Here is a 17,995-nt window from a genome sequence, read left to right as displayed (position 1 = left end):
CTGAGATGACAAATCAAGATTGTATTAAAGAACAGCCATTGTTGTGTTATTTTTTTAAATGCACAACTAGCCAAATTGCCATGAAAACTTTGTTGTCATATTTTGCTAATAAATTCTGAAACTGAATTACTTTTCATATCTGCCTCTATTTTTCATAACAAAGACAAGCAGATAATCCTCTGTACTAGTGGCTCTGGCACAATCCTGAAGAACAAGCGGAAAGCAATCTTTCAAAGAAAGTCATCAAAGAATTAGGTTTTAATTTTTGAGTAATCTTTCTCTTTAAATTCATCAAAGACTTTTGTTTTGTTGCCTTAATCAAAGAATATGACTCTGCCAGCCCTTATGTCTGCCGGCTAAAGCTCTATGAGTGTTCATTATGAAAAGCTCATTGGTGTTTCATCTGTGAGAATAAAGCCCGATGAGCAAAGACAGTGTGCTGCATGAGAGGCATCTCCGCTTGTGATGTTGATGAAGGTGGTGATTGGTTCTGTCAGATATGAATGACTGAGCAGTACCATGGGAGAAGACAAGATAGTGCCGGCTTGAATTGGACTGCTGTCATCTAGAGCAGTGATTCCTAACCAAGGGTACAGGCAAATTTACACCAGGGGGTACTTAAGCAGGTGCCAGGTACTTAAGATTTTGCTTTGATAAACCTATAAAATAGGAATTATAGTAAAAATATCTGGGCTGTCAGAAGATTGAAATAATTAAAAGGTAACCAAAGGTAAAATTGTTCATTGAAAAAAAATATATTGATTGAATACTACTTTGAATATTTCAATGTCTAAGGGGCTTACAGCCCTGGTCTCAGCCAATCAAACCAAATGCACTTATTACAAATTCTCTATTGATCAAACTGCTTCAGTTTTAAAAGAAGCTATACTTCATCTGTTTTTCACCCATGCATAGTAATTAATGTTTTTAGATATGGTGGTTTGAAAAAAGCCATTGCAAAGAGTTTTTTTACAGACCTTCAGACTGTTCTGGAATTGTGTGCTTTGACTTTTCTAAAGCTGTGTCCCAAATGACTCACTATACATTTTTACTATGCACTTACAAAATACACTATGCACTCAGCCATGTAGTGCATGATTTTTTTTTTTTTTTAAAGTGTAGTATTGACCTCAATGGAACACAGCATTTTTTTACTACTCGAAAGCATTCGCTGTTTAACAACTGATGGAAGTGACATTTCAAATGCACGTGATGTATTGCCACTCAGTTCGAAACTTCTATCTCAAACAACATATACAGGTGCATCTCAATAAATTAGAATGTCGTGGAAAAGTTCATTTATTTCAGTAATTCAACTCAAACTGTGAAACTCGTGTATTAAATAAATTCAATGCACACAGACTGAAGTAGTTTAAGTCTTTGGTTCTTTTAATTGTGATGATTTTGGCTCACATTTAACAAAACCCACCAATTCACTATCTCAAAAAATTAGAATATGGTGACATGCCAATCAGCTAATCAACTCAAAACACCTGCAAAGGTTTCCTGAGCCTTCAAAATGGTCTCTCAGTTTGGTTCACTAGGCTACACAATCATGGGGAAGACTGCTGATCTGACAGTTGTCCAGAAGACAATCATTGACACCCTTCACAAGGAGGGTAAGCCACAAACATTCATTGCCAAAGAAGCTGGCTGTTCACAGAGTGCTGTATCCAAGCATGTTAACAGAAAGTTGAGTGGAAGGAAAAAGTGTGGAAGAAAAAGATGCACAACCAACCGAGAGAACCGCAGCCTTATGAGGATTGTCAAGCAAAATTGATTCAAGAATTTGGGTGAACTTCACAAGGAATGGACTGAGGCTGGGGTCAAGGCATCAAGAGCCACCACACACAGATGTGTCAAGGAATTTGGCTACAGTTGTCGTATTCCTCTTGTTAAGCCACTCCTGAACCACAGACAACGTCAGAGGCGTCTTACCTGGGCTAAGGAGAAGAAGAACTGGACTGTTGCCCAGTGGTCCAAAGTCCTCTTTTCAGATGAGAGCAAGTTTTGTATTTCATTTGGAACCAAGGTCCTAGAGTCTGGAGGAAGGGTGGAGAAGCTCATAGCCCAAGTTGCTTGAAGTCCAGTGTTAAGTTTCCACAGTCTGTGATGATTTGGGGTGCAATGTCATCTGCTGGTGTTGGTCCATTGTGTTTTTTGAAAACCAAAGTCACTGCACGCGTTTACCAAGAAATTTTGGAGCACTTCATGCTTCCTTCTGCTGACCAGCTTTTTAAAGATGCTGATTTCATTTTCCAGCAGGATTTGGCACCTGCCCACACTGCCAAAAGCACCAAAAGTTGGTTAAATGACCATGGTGTTGGTATGCTTGACTGGCCAGCAAACTCACCAGACCTGAACCCCATAGAGAATCAATGGGGTATTGTCAAGAGGAAAATGAGAAACAAGAGACCAAAAAATGCAGATGAGCTGAAGGCCACTGTCAAAGAAACCTGGGCTTCCATACCACCTCAACAGTGCCACAAACTGATCACCTCCATGCCACGCCGAAGTAGGCAGTAATTAAAGCAAAAGGAGCCCCTACCAAGTATTGAGTACATATACAGTAAATGAACATACTTTCCAGAAGGCCAACAATTCACTAAAAATGTTTTTTTTATTGGTCTTATGATGTATTCTAATTTTTTGAGATAGTGAATTGGTGGGTTTTTGTTAAATGTGAGCCAAAATCATCACAATTAAAAGAACCAAAGACTTAAACTACTTCAGTCTGTGTGCACTGAATTTATTTAATACACGAGTTTCACAATTTGAGTTGAATTACTGAAATAAATGAACTTTTCCACGACATTCTAATTTATTGAGATGCACCTGTATGTGCACACAGTGTGGGGTGATGGTAAAGCATTCAATTCACATTTGTAAGATGCTGTCATCACTGAAGTTTCACTAGTTGCCACATTCTCTGTGATTTATCCACCTTTTTCCTGGGGTCTTATTGGGGAAACGAATGTGGGTTAGACTTCCGCCGGAAGTCATTCTAGAGCATTCCCTAGCTCTGGCTGCAGTCATTTTAAGACCCTGTTTACAGCTAGGAATAAGACGCATTTCAGATGATCCTATCACAAAGGTCAGCACTAAATATAGTTGTAAACGGGTGTGACGAGGAGGAGGACGTGGCCGGGCCATGAGGGTGCACGGCTGGCGCTGATTCAGATGATCAGCAGGGGAGCGAGATAAAGGGGGGCCAGAGACGCCAGTTTGAGAGCGAGAGACGCATGTGGCCACGCTGCATGTGTGTGTGTGTGTGTGTTTGTTTATGTTTGTTTTATGTTGAGTTTGACATTAAACTTTATGTTGACTGTTCAGCTGGTTCCCGCCTCCTCCTTGCCCATCTTTACCTGTTACAACGGGGTACAAAATGATTTGTGACTGGACCACAAAAAACACATACAGAGGTAGTCAAAAACCCCATCACATTTGAGGTTTAAAACACCATCCTGATGTGTCCTGGATGGCAGCGAAGCACCACCTCTCTCACCAGTCAATCACCTGGTGAACAAAAGTTTAAACTTGCATGCAAGTTTAAAAGGAAATAACTGTCCGATCAGAAAACTTAAAAAAGTGATTACATACCCAAGGTCGAGAACTTTATGGCTTTCCTCGTGTGTCTGTCTGATTTGAACATGCAGGGTGAAAAGATGACAAGCACACACATCTGAAGCTGAACTAGCACAGGAAGTCCACTAAAACAACTGATAATTTTGCTCGAAATGCTGCGTTTGTGCTTAGATTAAATCTCAACTGCATCCGGGAGAAACAGCGTGCCGGTTTTGTTTGCGCTTTCTTTGCCTTCATGACTTTTTTGCAGTTTATTATCGTTCAGTAACACACTGATATAGTGATTGATGTATGTCCTCATGAAATCAGACACGCTCTCCTCAAAATCACAACACCACAATGAAAGAATGAATGGACGTATGCCTCAACAACAGCTGTGTCAATTTGACAATGGAAATAACGCCCATATTTCTCACTAAGCATCACAGGATCTTTGCAATTCTTCCCATAAGGCCTGCACCCCTGAGTCTTCTCTTTACTGTTGTACATGAAACTGGTGTTGAGCAGGTAGAATTCAATGAGGCTGTCAGCTAAAGACATGTGAGGCATCTATTTCTCAAACTAGAGACTCTGATGTACTTATCCTCTTGTTTAGTTGTACATCTGGCCTTCCACATCTCTTTCTGTCCTTGTTAGAGCCAGTTGTCCTTTGTCTTTGAAGACTGTAGTGTACACCTTTGTATGAAATCTTCAGTTTTTTGGCCGTTTCAAGCATTGTATAGCCTTCATTCCTCAAAAAAATGTTTGACTGATGAGTTTCTAGAGAAAGCTGTTTCTTTTTTTTGTTGCCATTTTTTACCTAATATTTACCTTAAGACATGCCAGTCTATTGCATACTGTGGCAACTCAAAAACAAACACAAAGACAATGTTAAGCTTCATTTAATGAACCAAATAGCTTTCAACTGTGTTGAATGTGAATGCCACTTTGGTGAATTAAAGTACCGATTTCCTTCCGAAACAGCAAAATCTGTACATTATTCCAAACTTTTGGCCGACAGTGTTTATATATTTTTTTTCCTTTCCAAATGTAGCTAAACTCAGCTCCTGAATAATAAATCAAACATGAATAACCTGCAGCAGTCTGGCCGTCTCATTAACACACGTTTCATTCATTAATGATATTTCATACCAGTTGAGATTCAATGATAAATTCCACCATACAATGATTGCAAATGACTTTTCTTTGGATAAATGTCCCAGATGTTTTATTTATAAATACATTAGCTGTTATCTTACTCTGACCATGCTTTACAAATCAACCAGAACAGAACAAAGCAGTTGTATTATCAAATTAAATAAATAAATAACTGTGCTAAAATATATTTAACCACACTACATATATTTCATCTATTTCAAACGTTATAACTCATTATCTTTAGCAGCTCGTAGCTTCAACATTTATCGATATACAGTACTTATCAGTGAAACAGTGACACAAAATAAAGATTGAAACATACATTTAATATAAAAACAGGGTGATGCATGTGTTCATCGCGTCTTTCTCCTCCCTCACACATGGAACATGGAAGTGACTGAAGCACATAGTTGTTTAATTCAAAGAGCGCTGCTGGTGTTGACACCCTTTGTTTCCTTCCACCTTTTGTCATTTGCTTTTCGAGCTGATCTGTGGTTAAATGTCTGCTACAGACCTCTGTGTGAGGAGAAACGGTGAAATGCGCTTGGATTGGAGTATTTACCAGCCATTGCTTTCTCAGATTGGCTCGGGCTGAATTACAGCTCTGAAAACTGTCCTTCCACTGTATTTTGAAGAAGCTATACATGGTAATGTTCAGAATATTTAATCTCCTATCTCTGAAAAAATCAGTATTTTAAAATCTTCTTTCAAACACTCATTTTAAGTGGTTTCGGGAACTAGGCAACTACGGCGCATGTAAACACATTTAACCGGAAACTAGCGGCCGCACTATTTCAAAGCGGAAGTACGTCATGAGGCTCAGTGTAATGATGAGTCAACGGAGTTGAGATCCATGTGCAGCTTTAATAACAATAAACGTAGTAATACAGACAGGCAGGGGTCAATCACCAGCAACAGTAATATCCAAGGTATTCCAGAGAGGTAGTCAATAAACAGGCAAGAGGTCAAGTCAGGCGGCAGACAATCACAGGTTATATCCAGGTAAACAAGGCCGTAATAGTAGGCAGGCAGCAACGGGTCAAAACAGGGTAAACAGTCCAGGATCATACACAGGAAATATGATAAACTCAGAGAACACTCAGAAATGTCAGCCAGGGCAAAAAAAAAAAAAAAAAAAAAAAGACTTTGCAATGATAGCTAGTGAGAGTGAGACTTAAATAGCTGAGTAGATGAGGAACAGGTGAGCAGGTAGTCAGTGCCAGGTACAGGGATATGGGAAATGGAGTTCAGAGTGTAAAAGTCAATATTCAGGTGATGGAGCCCTCTGGTGGTGAGTGGGAGGAACTACAAAGGTGGAATTCATGACACTCAGTGCAAGTAGTCAATTGTTTTGTCAGATCAGCATTGCAGCCATGTAACTCCACCCCTTCGCTACATACGGCAAGCTGCAAGCGCTACGTGCATGAAGTGTCCAACATAAGTGCATTATCCGGGTACTCATACACTTATTTTTTGTTTCATTTTCAGTGTAACATACTACTCAGACTATTTACACCTCAAAATGACATAGAATAGTGCAGATGTGTGCAGTTTGGGATGCACCATAACTGATTTTAGGCATCTTTACACAGCAGAGTTAAGCCTGCTCTGAGCCTGCTCAAAATGCTGTGTAAAGACGCAAAAGCCAGACTAAATTAAGCCTGCTCTGACTCACCTCAGTCCCTAGTATCAAAGGCAGTTCTGATGCTGCTTAAATTCTGTGTAAATGAAATGCAAACCCACAAACATAAGGCTTTTAAACTCAAGTTGCTATCTATATATCTATCTATCTATCTATCTATCTATCTATTGTCTGTCTGTCTGTCTGTCTGTCTATCAACAATCTATCATTCTTTCTGACTGTATTTCTGTCTATATAGGGCCTGTTAAACCTTCAAACTTTTAAAACAATTTTAAAGGTGCTCCAAGTGATTTTAGCCATTCTGGAACTTTCACGAGACTGAGCTGTTGAATTAGACACTCTCCCTCTTTCCAAAACACTCCCTCCAAAGATAGCATTGAGACCATCACCGAAACAGTAGAGTAGCAGTGCGTCTTCTCACAGTTGTCAAACTAATCCAACTGTCCTCAGCTGACAACTGTTATGAATGAATATGCTATTAAAACCTGAATGATCTGCTTCAACTACTACACTATGAGAATGTGCAAAATGATTGAATGGCAGAAAGCACCTCAAAGTCTTCTGATTGGCTGATCAAAAAATGTGACCTTGGCCTACATAATCTAGTGCTGTCAATGAGATATCGCAAGACACTTTTTTCAGTGATATCTTTCAGGGAGAAGGAACATTTTCTCCACACCATCTTATAAAAAACATTACTAACAGCACCTTAGAACATTCAGACAAGGCTTTGTCAAGCCAACATTAAAGTTTGTCAAGACAAACTTGACAAAATTATGATTCAAATTTAATCATTATATAATCATGGTTTACCAATGGATTTTGCAATGGCCAATGCCAATAACAAGTGGGGTTGCCAATGTCTGATATAATGGCAATAATTACAGCAATTTTATAGAGATGCACACATATGATCTGAAAATAAACAAACATTTTTACACTATTTACTTGAAATTCGCTTTGACTGAGAGTTCAATGATGCCAATATTCAACAAATGGCCAAATATCTGACCATTTAGCTTGGCCAATATATCAGCCTATCACTATAATAATGGCAATTTTAATAATATTAATAATAATACAAAATTATATCTAGTGTAATTTACAATTGAAGTCAGAAGTTTACATACACCTAAGCCAAATACATTTAAACTCAATTTTTCCACAATTCATGACATTATTTGTAGAAAACATTCCCTGTCTTAGGTCAGTTAGGATCACTACTTTATTTTAAGAATGTGAAATGTCAGAATAATAGTAGAGAGAATGATTTATTTCAGCTTTTATTTCTTTCATCACATTCCCAGTGGGTCAGAAGTTTACATACACTTTGTTAGTATTTGGTAGCATTGCCTTTAAATTTTTTAACTTGGGTCAAAAGGTTTGGGTAGCCTTCCGCAAGCTTCTCACAATAAGTTGCTGGAATTTTGGCCCATTCCTCCAGATAGAACTGGTGTAACTGAGTCAGGTTTGTAGGCCTCCTTGCTCGCACACACTTTTTCAGTTCTGACCACAAATTTTCTATCTGATTGAGGTCAGGACTTTGTGATGGCCACTCCAATCCCTTGACTTTGTTGTCCTTAAGCCATTTTGCAACAACTTTGGAGGTATGCTTGGGGTCATTGTCCATTTGGAAGTCCCATTTGCGACCGAGCTTTAACTTCATGGTTGATTTCTTGAGATGTTGCTTCAATATATCCACATAATTTTCCTTCCTCATGATGCCATCTATTTTGTGAAGTGCACCAGTACCTCCTGCAGCAAAGCACCCCCACAACATGATGCTGCCACCCCCATGCTTCACGGTTGGGATGGTGTTCTTCAGCTTGCAAGCCTCACCCTTTTTCCTCCAAACATAATGATGGTCATTATGGCCAAACAGTTCAATTTTTGTGTCATTAGACCAGAGGATATTTCTCCAAAAAGTAAGATCTTTGTCCCCATGTGAACTTGCAAACTGTAGTCTGGCTTTTTTATGGTGGCTTTGGAGCAGTGGCTTCTTCCTTGCTGAGTAGCCTTTCAGGTTATGTCAATATAGGACTCATTTTACTGTGGATATAGATACTTGTCTACCTGTTTCCTCCAGCATTTTCACAAGGTCCTTTGCTGCTGTTCTGGGACTGATTTGCACTTTTCGCACCAAACTACATTCATCTCTAGGAAACAGAATGCATTTCCTTCCTGAGCGGTATAATGCCAACCTAGCACCATGGGACCTAGCGTGGTCCCATGGTATTTATACTCACGTACTATTGTTTGTACAGATGAACGTGGTACCTTCAGGCATTTGGAAATTGCTCCCAAGGATCAACCAGACTTGTGGAGGTCCACAATGTTTTTCTGAGGTCTTGGCTGATTTCTTTTGATTTTCTCATGATTTCAAGCAAAGAGGCACTGAGTTTGAAGGTAGGCCTTAAAATACATCCACAGGTACACCTCCAATTCAGTACTTCTCCTATCAGAAGCTAACTGGCTAATTGTCTAAAGTCTTGAGATCTTTTTCTGGAATTTTCCAAGCTGCTTAAAGGCACAGTTAACTTAGTGTATGTAAACGTCTGACCCACTGGAATTGTGATATAGTCAATTAAAAGGGAAACAATCTGTCTGTAAACAATTGTTGGAAAAATGACTCGTGTCATGCACAAAGTAGATGTCCTAAACGACTTGCCAAAACTATAGTTTGCTTATATTAAATCTGTGGAGTGGTTAAAAAATGAGTTTTTTTTAATGACTTCAACCTAAGTGTATGTAAACTTCTGACTTCGACTGTAAGTTAATATGAACACATTTATGCTTGATGTATATAAAGGGGTACTGAAGTCCTACTGAAAGGTCTGTGGGACTACAAGGGACAAAAAAAGGTTTAGAGTGTAAAATGCATTAAGACAAGCTACCTTTATGTTTCTGGTGTCAAAAATTTCAACTTCTGCCAGGCAATTTTAAATTACTAAGGTAATCATATGCTAATTCTAATAATTAAAGCAAGTGTGACTGTGCCATCTTTTGAGAGTTCTGCTCAACCTACTATAATGGTGATCAGACATCTTTTTTTATTTTAATTAAAGCATAAATCAAGAACAATCAGCAAGTAAAGAAAGAGAAAATACGTCAGTGGAGATGAGAGGGAGAGAGCAAACAAGAAAGGTAGAGAGATGATAGGAATGAAACAGAGAGGGAGGGGGAATTTAAAGTACAACAGCTGTACAATCAATATCCAGCCCACTGTTGAGAATCAGTGCACCAGACTGAACACATCCAAATACGCTTCTGCCACAACATTTTTTGCGTATACTTGGCTTGAGGGAACCCATAAGGAAATCACACCAGGACCATGACATGAGTGTGATGGATAGCTGTGTTTTTTAATGCCGACAGCTCTATTCTGCATAAGAAAGGTCAGTAGTCCTTTTAATCACTTCTGTTCGATGCAGTGCTCTGCTAGATCACTGTATGAGCAGTTTTGTGTGTGTTTGCGTGTGTGTGTGTGTGGGTGGGTTTGGGTAGTTTATGGGGATATGTTTTTTAAGGTTACAAACTGGTAATTACAAGGGTATTATGCTATAAATGTGGTTTATGAGGACATTTCTAGTGTTCCCATAATTGAAATCGCTTAAAAAACATACTAAACAATGTTTTTTTGAAAATGTAAAAATGCAGAAAGTTTTTTGTGAGAGTTAGGTTTAGGGGTAGGGATAGGGGATAGAATCTATAGTTCGTACAGTATAAAAATCATTATGTCAACATGTGTGTGTGTGTGTCTGATATAAAGTTGATTTTGATTTGTATTTGGAATCTGTAGTAGATAAACTTATGTTTGAGATGCAATATACAAACCAAAACTGGAAATGTGCCATTGAAATGTGTTTGATTCCACTGTAATCACACAGAAAGTGTCCTCTAGTGTAGTTATTCAGAATGAGCAGTCTTACAAATATTCATACATCCATTCGTAATGTCAACAGACAGACATTCCAGTCAGTGGCAAATCTCTCACTTCTCAGTCTCTTTCTCTCTCTCAAACCCCCTCTCCCCCTCATTCATTCACATCCTATGTGGGACTCTTTGTTTGTGGGTCATTTTCTTAATGGCCACATTCCACATCCACAAGCATCCTTTAATTAAATCCATAAACAGAGGGTGGGAAACACTGAAATAACCCACTTCTCTTGTAATTGAAAGGTGGGGGGGGGGAATAGAGACAAATCACAAGAGAGAGAGAGAGAGAGAGAAATCACAAGAGGGGTCTAATGATAAAGGGGAGATCAGGATTAGTTGTCACACTGGGAAGTTCTCACAAGGGCTATACCTCAGTAACTACAAGGTTTTGAGTCAAAAGGCAGAGGTTTTAAATATTGGCTTCAGACAATCCCTTCTAAATTTGAATGACATTTAGTAATTCTAAGCTCCAAACTAAAAATCTAATATTATCATATTTTTATATAACGGTTGGGTAAACAAATGAACACAATAAAACCACACCAGCATGTTTTAAATTAATGGTCAACTATTTGCTGAAGGTATATTTTAGGTATATTTTAGGTTGAACTATGGTCACAGAACAAGGGTATTTATCATCAGTGTATGGTCAGGGCAAGTTGTCAGATGTGTTATACAATTATTTACACTATTTATTCATTTCAATATTTGTTGGCCAAAACATTGATTTGATTGATTGATTGATTTTTATTTTTTTGGTTTTGGTTTTTGCTGTTTCATGTGATTGCTTTGTTTCATAATTGATTTACTGTTCACATTTAAAAAAAAAAAAAAAACCTCTATCATAGTTCAATCGCTGGTTTCAATGTGTGAACTTCTCCCATATATGGTGACAACATGCCCCAGGTCAAACGTGTATTCAATGATGTGTTAAGACAATCGTTTTTGGCAGAGGCTATTTGTGTAAATAGTGTGAATAGTAACAAAAAGCAACTTGGTCCCACAGAAACCCTCCACCATCCCCTAAACCTAACTCTAACCTCACCTTACAAAAATAAACCATGGTTTTACTACAGTAACCATGGTATTTAGTAGTAAAATCACAGTAACCACAAAATTAAACATGGTCACTATATTAACACCATATTACTGAGTAACACCATGGTTAATTGCATTAAAGCAAATAGAAACTTAACAATATTATAGTAAAACTATGGTTAATTTTACCTGGATCAAACCTTTCTCTCAACTCCATGACCTTCACTGTGACCGAATCACTGTGATATTCATTTTAATGTATTAAATGTGTGGCAGATGCTATTTACACCTAGTGCAAATAGTTACTCCAATCTTTTTTCCTGGGCAAGAATGGTGAAAATTTTCTGTAGCTTTTTTGTAGCCAAGGCTTTAAGTATGTGCCTATGCAGAAATGTACTTTTCAAAACTAAACCTACCCTGAGAAATAGTCACTCAAGTGAAAAGTGTGAAAACTAATCCCAGTTTCCCCTAGATTTCTTCAGGGATTCACATCTCACTCAAAAATTGAAAAACAGGTGGGGGTAGACATAACTTGGGTGCCAGGTAGATTTGTGGAAGAGTAGACTGTTGATCAAAGAAATGCTCAGAAAAATAAGTGTGATTCCCCTTTGTTACAATTTAAAATTTTGCATTGAAAGGCAGACTTGTCTTCTTCGGAATGCGAGTTACATCTGCTTCTTCAAAAGACTGCCTCTCACAACTCTCAAAAAAGGATGTCATAAATCATGCCTTTTATAAGAAAGAACTTTAACCACAGGCTCTCTGGGCCCACTTTGGCTCAGACATTGTCGTCCCACACAGTGAAGCTACAGTGACCACAATACACCACCAAACAAACAAAAAGCAAGTTTTGTGTCGTGAGGTGAACCACATCTAAAAAATATCCTAAAAGTGTTTTTTGCAACATCTGTGTACAATTTTAGAATTCTCAAAAACAAAAAAAATTCAAAATAGTGAGTAAACATTACACGGATCTGCTATCAGTTCATTGAAATTCACATTTTAGCTAGATTTTTAATCTTTTGGAGAAAATGTGAGTGGTGCAAAATTCACCGCCACAGTGCACGTGGTTGCCAGAGTTCTTAATGGTTGTTAGTGTACTGCTATGCGATTATTACATTCTGGATGGTTACTGGGATGTTGCTAGGTGATTTCTTTCTGGCCCACCCCTAGTCTCTATGATATTCTGACCCCTAAACATGGCTATAATGTAAGGTTATGTCATTTTTTATCTCCTGTTTTATCATCCGTCAGGCAAAAATTGTAAAGTCGATTGCTTAGGGTTAGGAAATTTGGAAAACCCCATTACCCACTATAGTAAGCTTGCAAAATAATAATCTTTAGCAATCATCACTAATTATATTCTTGAACCAACCTGTTGTGATTAAGAACAATGCATAGCATTGCCATGGCAAAATGTGTTCCACTTTACCTGTATTTACCCTAATAAAAAAATAATTGGCCAAATGGTACCCTGAAATCAGATGCAGCACATTTCCACTCTAATGCACCTTCAGCATAAACACACATTTGCTCTCTTATTAACTGAAAGCTAAATGAAAAGGATTCTCATACAGCTGAGGTGACCTCTGCTGAATTGTGCTTGTCTCATGGGAAATGTGCGAGGACTAAATATGAATTATGTCATGTTGCCTGTCATATATCAGCTTGTAAATATGAAAGACTTTTAAGCTCACAGCTGAAAGCTTTAGAGACATCGGGCTTGTATATGCTTTCAATTATAGTCTTAAAGGAATAGTTAATCCAAAAATGAAAATTCTGTTGTCATTTGCTCACGCTCATGTCATTCCAAAACCCATATGACTTTCTCTCTTCTGTGGAACACAAGAGGAGATATTTTGAAGAATGTTGATGCTGCTGTGTTTCCATATAATGGAAGTGAATGGTGACTGAGGATAACATATTGCCTAACATCTACTTTTGTGTCTCACCGAAGAAAGATTTGGAATGACATGAAGGTGCTGTAAGTAAATTATGGCAGATTTTGTTTTCTTTATGAACTATCCTTTAAAACAAGATCAGATGTGACGAAATCAGACCACAGACACAACAGCTTTAAAAATACACATTTTTCCTGTTCCATTTTTTGATGCTGACTGCCTGTCAAACAAAAGATATGGCATGTTGTTCTTTTCAAACTCAGAAAGCGGTGACATTTTCCTGCTCAGGTACCTCTCAATCTATTATTCATGAGCTGTGAGTATGCAGGCAGTGGTAAACAACAGAGTGACCTTCTGTGTGTGCCACTGAGCCAGTGTGGCCACCCTAAAGTCCTAATGGACAGTCAGTGGCCCGAATAACAAACCGCACCAGCTTATGAGCTCACTAATATGCATGTTGCCTGGATACAAAAAGCATAATTAAATGTCATTATCATCCTCTTCACATTCAATCTGAAGTATTTAAGTGTTCTAGTTATTGTTGTTGATTTTTTCAGAAGAGTAAGAAATTAAAAATTCATCAAAGATCAGAAAAGGAAATGTATGCTGTATGGCAATAATCTGTGTTGGCCTGACATGAATTAAGACTGGCATATTAGATAAATAGAAATATCTCTCAATTCTCATTATGACGGTGCATTGATCAGGAAGTGTGTAAGAGCACGTGACACATCAGAGACATTTGTTGTGGACAATGAGTGGTGATGTTTCATGAAATTATTTTTAAAAACATTTAATGAATGAAATGAAAAAACTTGTTTAGGGGGTTTAATAAAATGTTATTCTCCTAGTATACACCCTCTTTGGTAGCAGAAAATGTTATTATATTATAATTACATTAAAGTTTAAACTATGTCTCTATAGGATGTATTTTGTCAGTCATTTGTTTTAGGTTTTTTTTTTATTTATTTTTTTATAAAAATTAAATAATTGTTTCTAGTATACCAGTGGGAATAAAACAATATTAATATTCCCATAAACCTTTGTATGATATGTTCACAAACAGATCTAATCTAACTAGCCACGTTGCTATTTTGAGCAATGTTTTGATTGCGCATGAGAGTCATAGTGTTTACACTTTTTGGGGAATTAAACCTATATGAATGTAGGAATAGTTTGGTAAAGAGAACATATTTTAATATTGAAAAAATGACACACTTCACCTTTAAGTTGAAACTCTTTAGGGCTTTTCACACTGTGCTTGAAGGAATATTCCAGGTTCATACTGTGAATATGCGCTACTGTGAATATGGTCTATGGAAGTGAATGAGGCCCAATTTTTGGAGGATTTAAAGCAGTGGCATGGCCAAGGGTGGGCTGTGGTGGGCCTGGGCCCACCCAAATTAGACCCAGGCCCACCCAGAATATTTGGGATGATTCTTTGACTTCAAAAATATATTTATAAAATAGTTTAAAAAATGCACAAATTCTGATTTCTGTAAGTGTGAAAGAACTGTTTGAATGCACCACTTTTCTGTTGTTAAGGAAAAAGGAAAACTTGGCCCATCCATTTCTGTTGAGGCCCACCCAAAAGTAATTTTCTGGCTACGTCCTTGGTTTAAAGACAGAAATGTGAAGCTTATATTTTTACAAAAGCACTTACACAGATAAGGTTAGTAAGCGATTTTATCACACTAAAATCATGTAAACACAAATATTGTTTGTGTCTTGTGGCTTTACTTTTGAAACAGAGAGTATTTCAACGTTTAAAGATTGGCCCCATTCACTTCCACTGTATTTTTCTCGATTTTTGCTTTTTTGCAGTGCATGCCTGTTGTGAGCTGTATTAATCCTATCATTGTTATCTACCTTATAAATACACAAAAGTTAACGTTAACAAAAAACATTAACCTTGGGTTTACAAATGTGCAGTGTAAAACCACGAAACCTGAATACTGTACAGAGACAGTTTAGCAGAGACGGGCCACTGCTATTAAAATGAATGGGAGAAATTGTAATGCCCAACGGATGTCAAGCCAGTCACCTTTTAGATACAGATATTGGCTGTCAATCAACTCGAGAACGCACATGCACATTAGCTGGTATCCATAGAAATAGCAGCCCGGGAGCGTTCCAGATTTGGCCGCTATGTGAACTGAATTGCCTTGAAAAGGACTTTGATACTGAATACCCAGGATTAATTCCTAACCCAAGATAAAACATGAACAGTGTGAAACATAGATACAATATAACCCAGAATTCCATTTACCCAGAGTTAAAACTGACCCTTGGTTAATCATTTCAAATGTGAAAAGCCCTTTTCAGTAAATATATCTACAAAGTGTCTCAACGAGGTCAGCAAACTAATTCTAAAATAACAATTTAACTTATCTATCTCCTTTTTTCCAGATTCTAAATCCCCACAGATATGTCTGGTATGGATGGAACGGTAAAGGAGATAAATGGCACAGAGGTGGACAGCGAGAGCTTTCTGAGGTTCAGCCCAACATCTGTTTCTACAGGGGCGGCAACTGCCATATTTGGACGGCCTGCAAATGTTTATGTTTACGTCTCCATCTTCCTCAGCTTGCTGCTTTTCCTGCTCACCCTGCTGATCATTGCACTTCACAGGCTGAAGAACATCATATCCTCAAGTTCTTCATACCCTGAGTGCAGCAGTGAGGCAGGAAGCTCTTTCACTAACATGGAGATCTGCAGCATCTCCTCACAGAGATCAACAGTGTCATCGCTGTCTTACTGAATGACAGAAAGACATTCACACACAAAGAGAGGGGCAGCTTGTTCACACACATCTCTGAATGCACCATGATACTCTAGAAATATTAATATAATTTTGTATGTATAACCTAAATATGTATCATTATTATTAGTGTTGTATAATAATAATCATCATCATCATCATTATAATAATAAATGTCATTGTTTTAGATTGGGATTTTAGAACTGCAGTGAATTCTTCAGTGTAGTAACTGAGTAAAATAGTAATAGTAATCATCCACAAATGTTGCCTTTGTATTAGACCTACAATTTTGGACAAAAGGTAATCTGTGCATGTACATAATGAACTGTTTAAAAACTGTCACACTGACTTAATTAAGAAATGTGTATATTAACAAAAACAATTCTATTAGACAATGGATAAACTTTAATACATATATAACAACATGCCTTAAATAAATCCTGATTTGTTCATCAAAAAATTGTTTAGGAAAGAAGCCTTTTTCATTCACCATGTAGAAACAGTTGCTGAACAGAAAAGAATGCAGAGGAAAAATATGTGGCCATTAATATGTAGCCTGTTAATATACAGTGTCCCCAAAAAGTATTTGAATATTTAGTATTTGCAGCTACAGTCACACTGTGTCCTAACCTGATGGCAAATGACATATGATAAAAGGTATATTTTCTATGTTAATCAGAGTTTTGGCCTTAACCAGCTGTGACAAGAGACAGTACATTCTGTCGATTGCTTGGTTTATTTTTTCGGCATCACGGTGGGAAACTCCACCTGCTATGAACTGGCACCGGTCCAAAAACTTTCTCATAACAGTTATTCAAGCCTGAGAGTGTGTTGCCTGCATCTCACTAGCCGGTTAAATACTACTTGATTATGGCCGAGAATGTTACACCTACCGAATGTTTTTTCACTGAGGTATCAATCTCTTCAGTCTGTGGTTGGTCACAAATGTTCACCAGTTCAGAATGGAGACTAAACATTCCCGCTTCCTCTATGATGTCTCTCTGTTTGATTGAGTACTCTGTTTCAAACAAATGAGGCTGGGCATAGAAATGCATCTATTCTCCGTCTACATACTCATCAGACATATTTAGTAAGTTCGGTTCTCTGGTGTTTGTGCAGCTGTGTTGCGTTCAGTTGTTTCTATCGCTGTGGTGGAGAGTGGACCTGTCTTTAGATAAACAAAACGAGTTTTCGCTTCAACGCCCCATGTCGCGAGAGGGAGGCTGCGTGAACTGCAGTTCTCGTGTAGTCACATGAACATACAGAGGAGAGTAACGGTCGGCCAACAGTTTCACTAAATAATACATTCGATTTCGGTTTGTTTCTCACCAAAGTTCATTGGGGGTGGGGGAGAGAAAAGTGCGAAAGTGCGAGCATGAGGCTGTGTTCCACTACTGATACCGGTCCTCCAATAATGTATAACTTGCGAGTAACGCCAGGTTCACACATACTCCATGAGCGGCGCATGAGCGGGGCGGTCGCATTGGATGCTCACATTGGCCGCATCTCTTCCGTGAGAAACAGCAGCGCTTCGGCGCTTCAGCACAGAAAATAAAGTTATCTACGAGGACCTGCACCAAATTTTTTCTTTAATAGGTCATAATAAGCGGAGGTTATTGCTGCTTCAAGGACAACAGCGGGCAGTCATGTGCACTTCATCTTTATCAGCACACTTGGTTGTGATTGGTTGTTGTGTCTATACTGTACACCTATATACACAGAATGGCAAAATATCCGGCAGTTTATTGATTATCACAAAAATTAATTTCAACTCGCTCCTCCTTTTAAAAAAAAAAAAAAAAAAGAAGCAAAAATCGAGGTTACAGTGAGGGGGCCAATTTTTTCATGTTAAAATACTCACAGTTTCAAAAGTATAGCCACAAGACATAAACAATATGCATGTAAACGTGTGATAAACATTTTAAACATTTTAGTGTGATAAAATCACTTACAAACCTTTTCTATGTAAAGTTATACCCAATGTTACAACTTTGT

The 17,995-nt window shown here is 37.9% G+C and overlaps 1 protein-coding gene across 1 annotated transcript; it reads left to right on the top strand.

The window, feature by feature from the left end:
- The first annotated feature begins 9,609 nt into the window (after positions 1-9,609).
- On the top strand, positions 9,610-16,423 carry LOC127432396 (serine-rich and transmembrane domain-containing protein 1). Its single transcript, XM_051683426.1, has 2 exons — positions 9,610-9,759; positions 15,649-16,423. The coding sequence occupies exon 2, from the start codon at positions 15,668-15,670 to the stop codon at positions 15,998-16,000; it is 333 nt and encodes a 110-aa protein (XP_051539386.1). The 5' UTR covers positions 9,610-9,759; positions 15,649-15,667; the 3' UTR covers positions 16,001-16,423.
- Positions 16,424-17,995: the final 1,572 nt, after the last annotated feature.

The sequence above is a fragment of the Myxocyprinus asiaticus genome, chromosome 42 (assembly GCF_019703515.2).
Source record: "Myxocyprinus asiaticus isolate MX2 ecotype Aquarium Trade chromosome 42, UBuf_Myxa_2, whole genome shotgun sequence".
Classification (NCBI taxonomy): domain Eukaryota; kingdom Metazoa; phylum Chordata; class Actinopteri; order Cypriniformes; family Catostomidae; genus Myxocyprinus; species Myxocyprinus asiaticus.
Note: the sequence above shows the minus strand (reverse complement) of the source record. Positions and strands in the feature narration are given on the sequence as shown.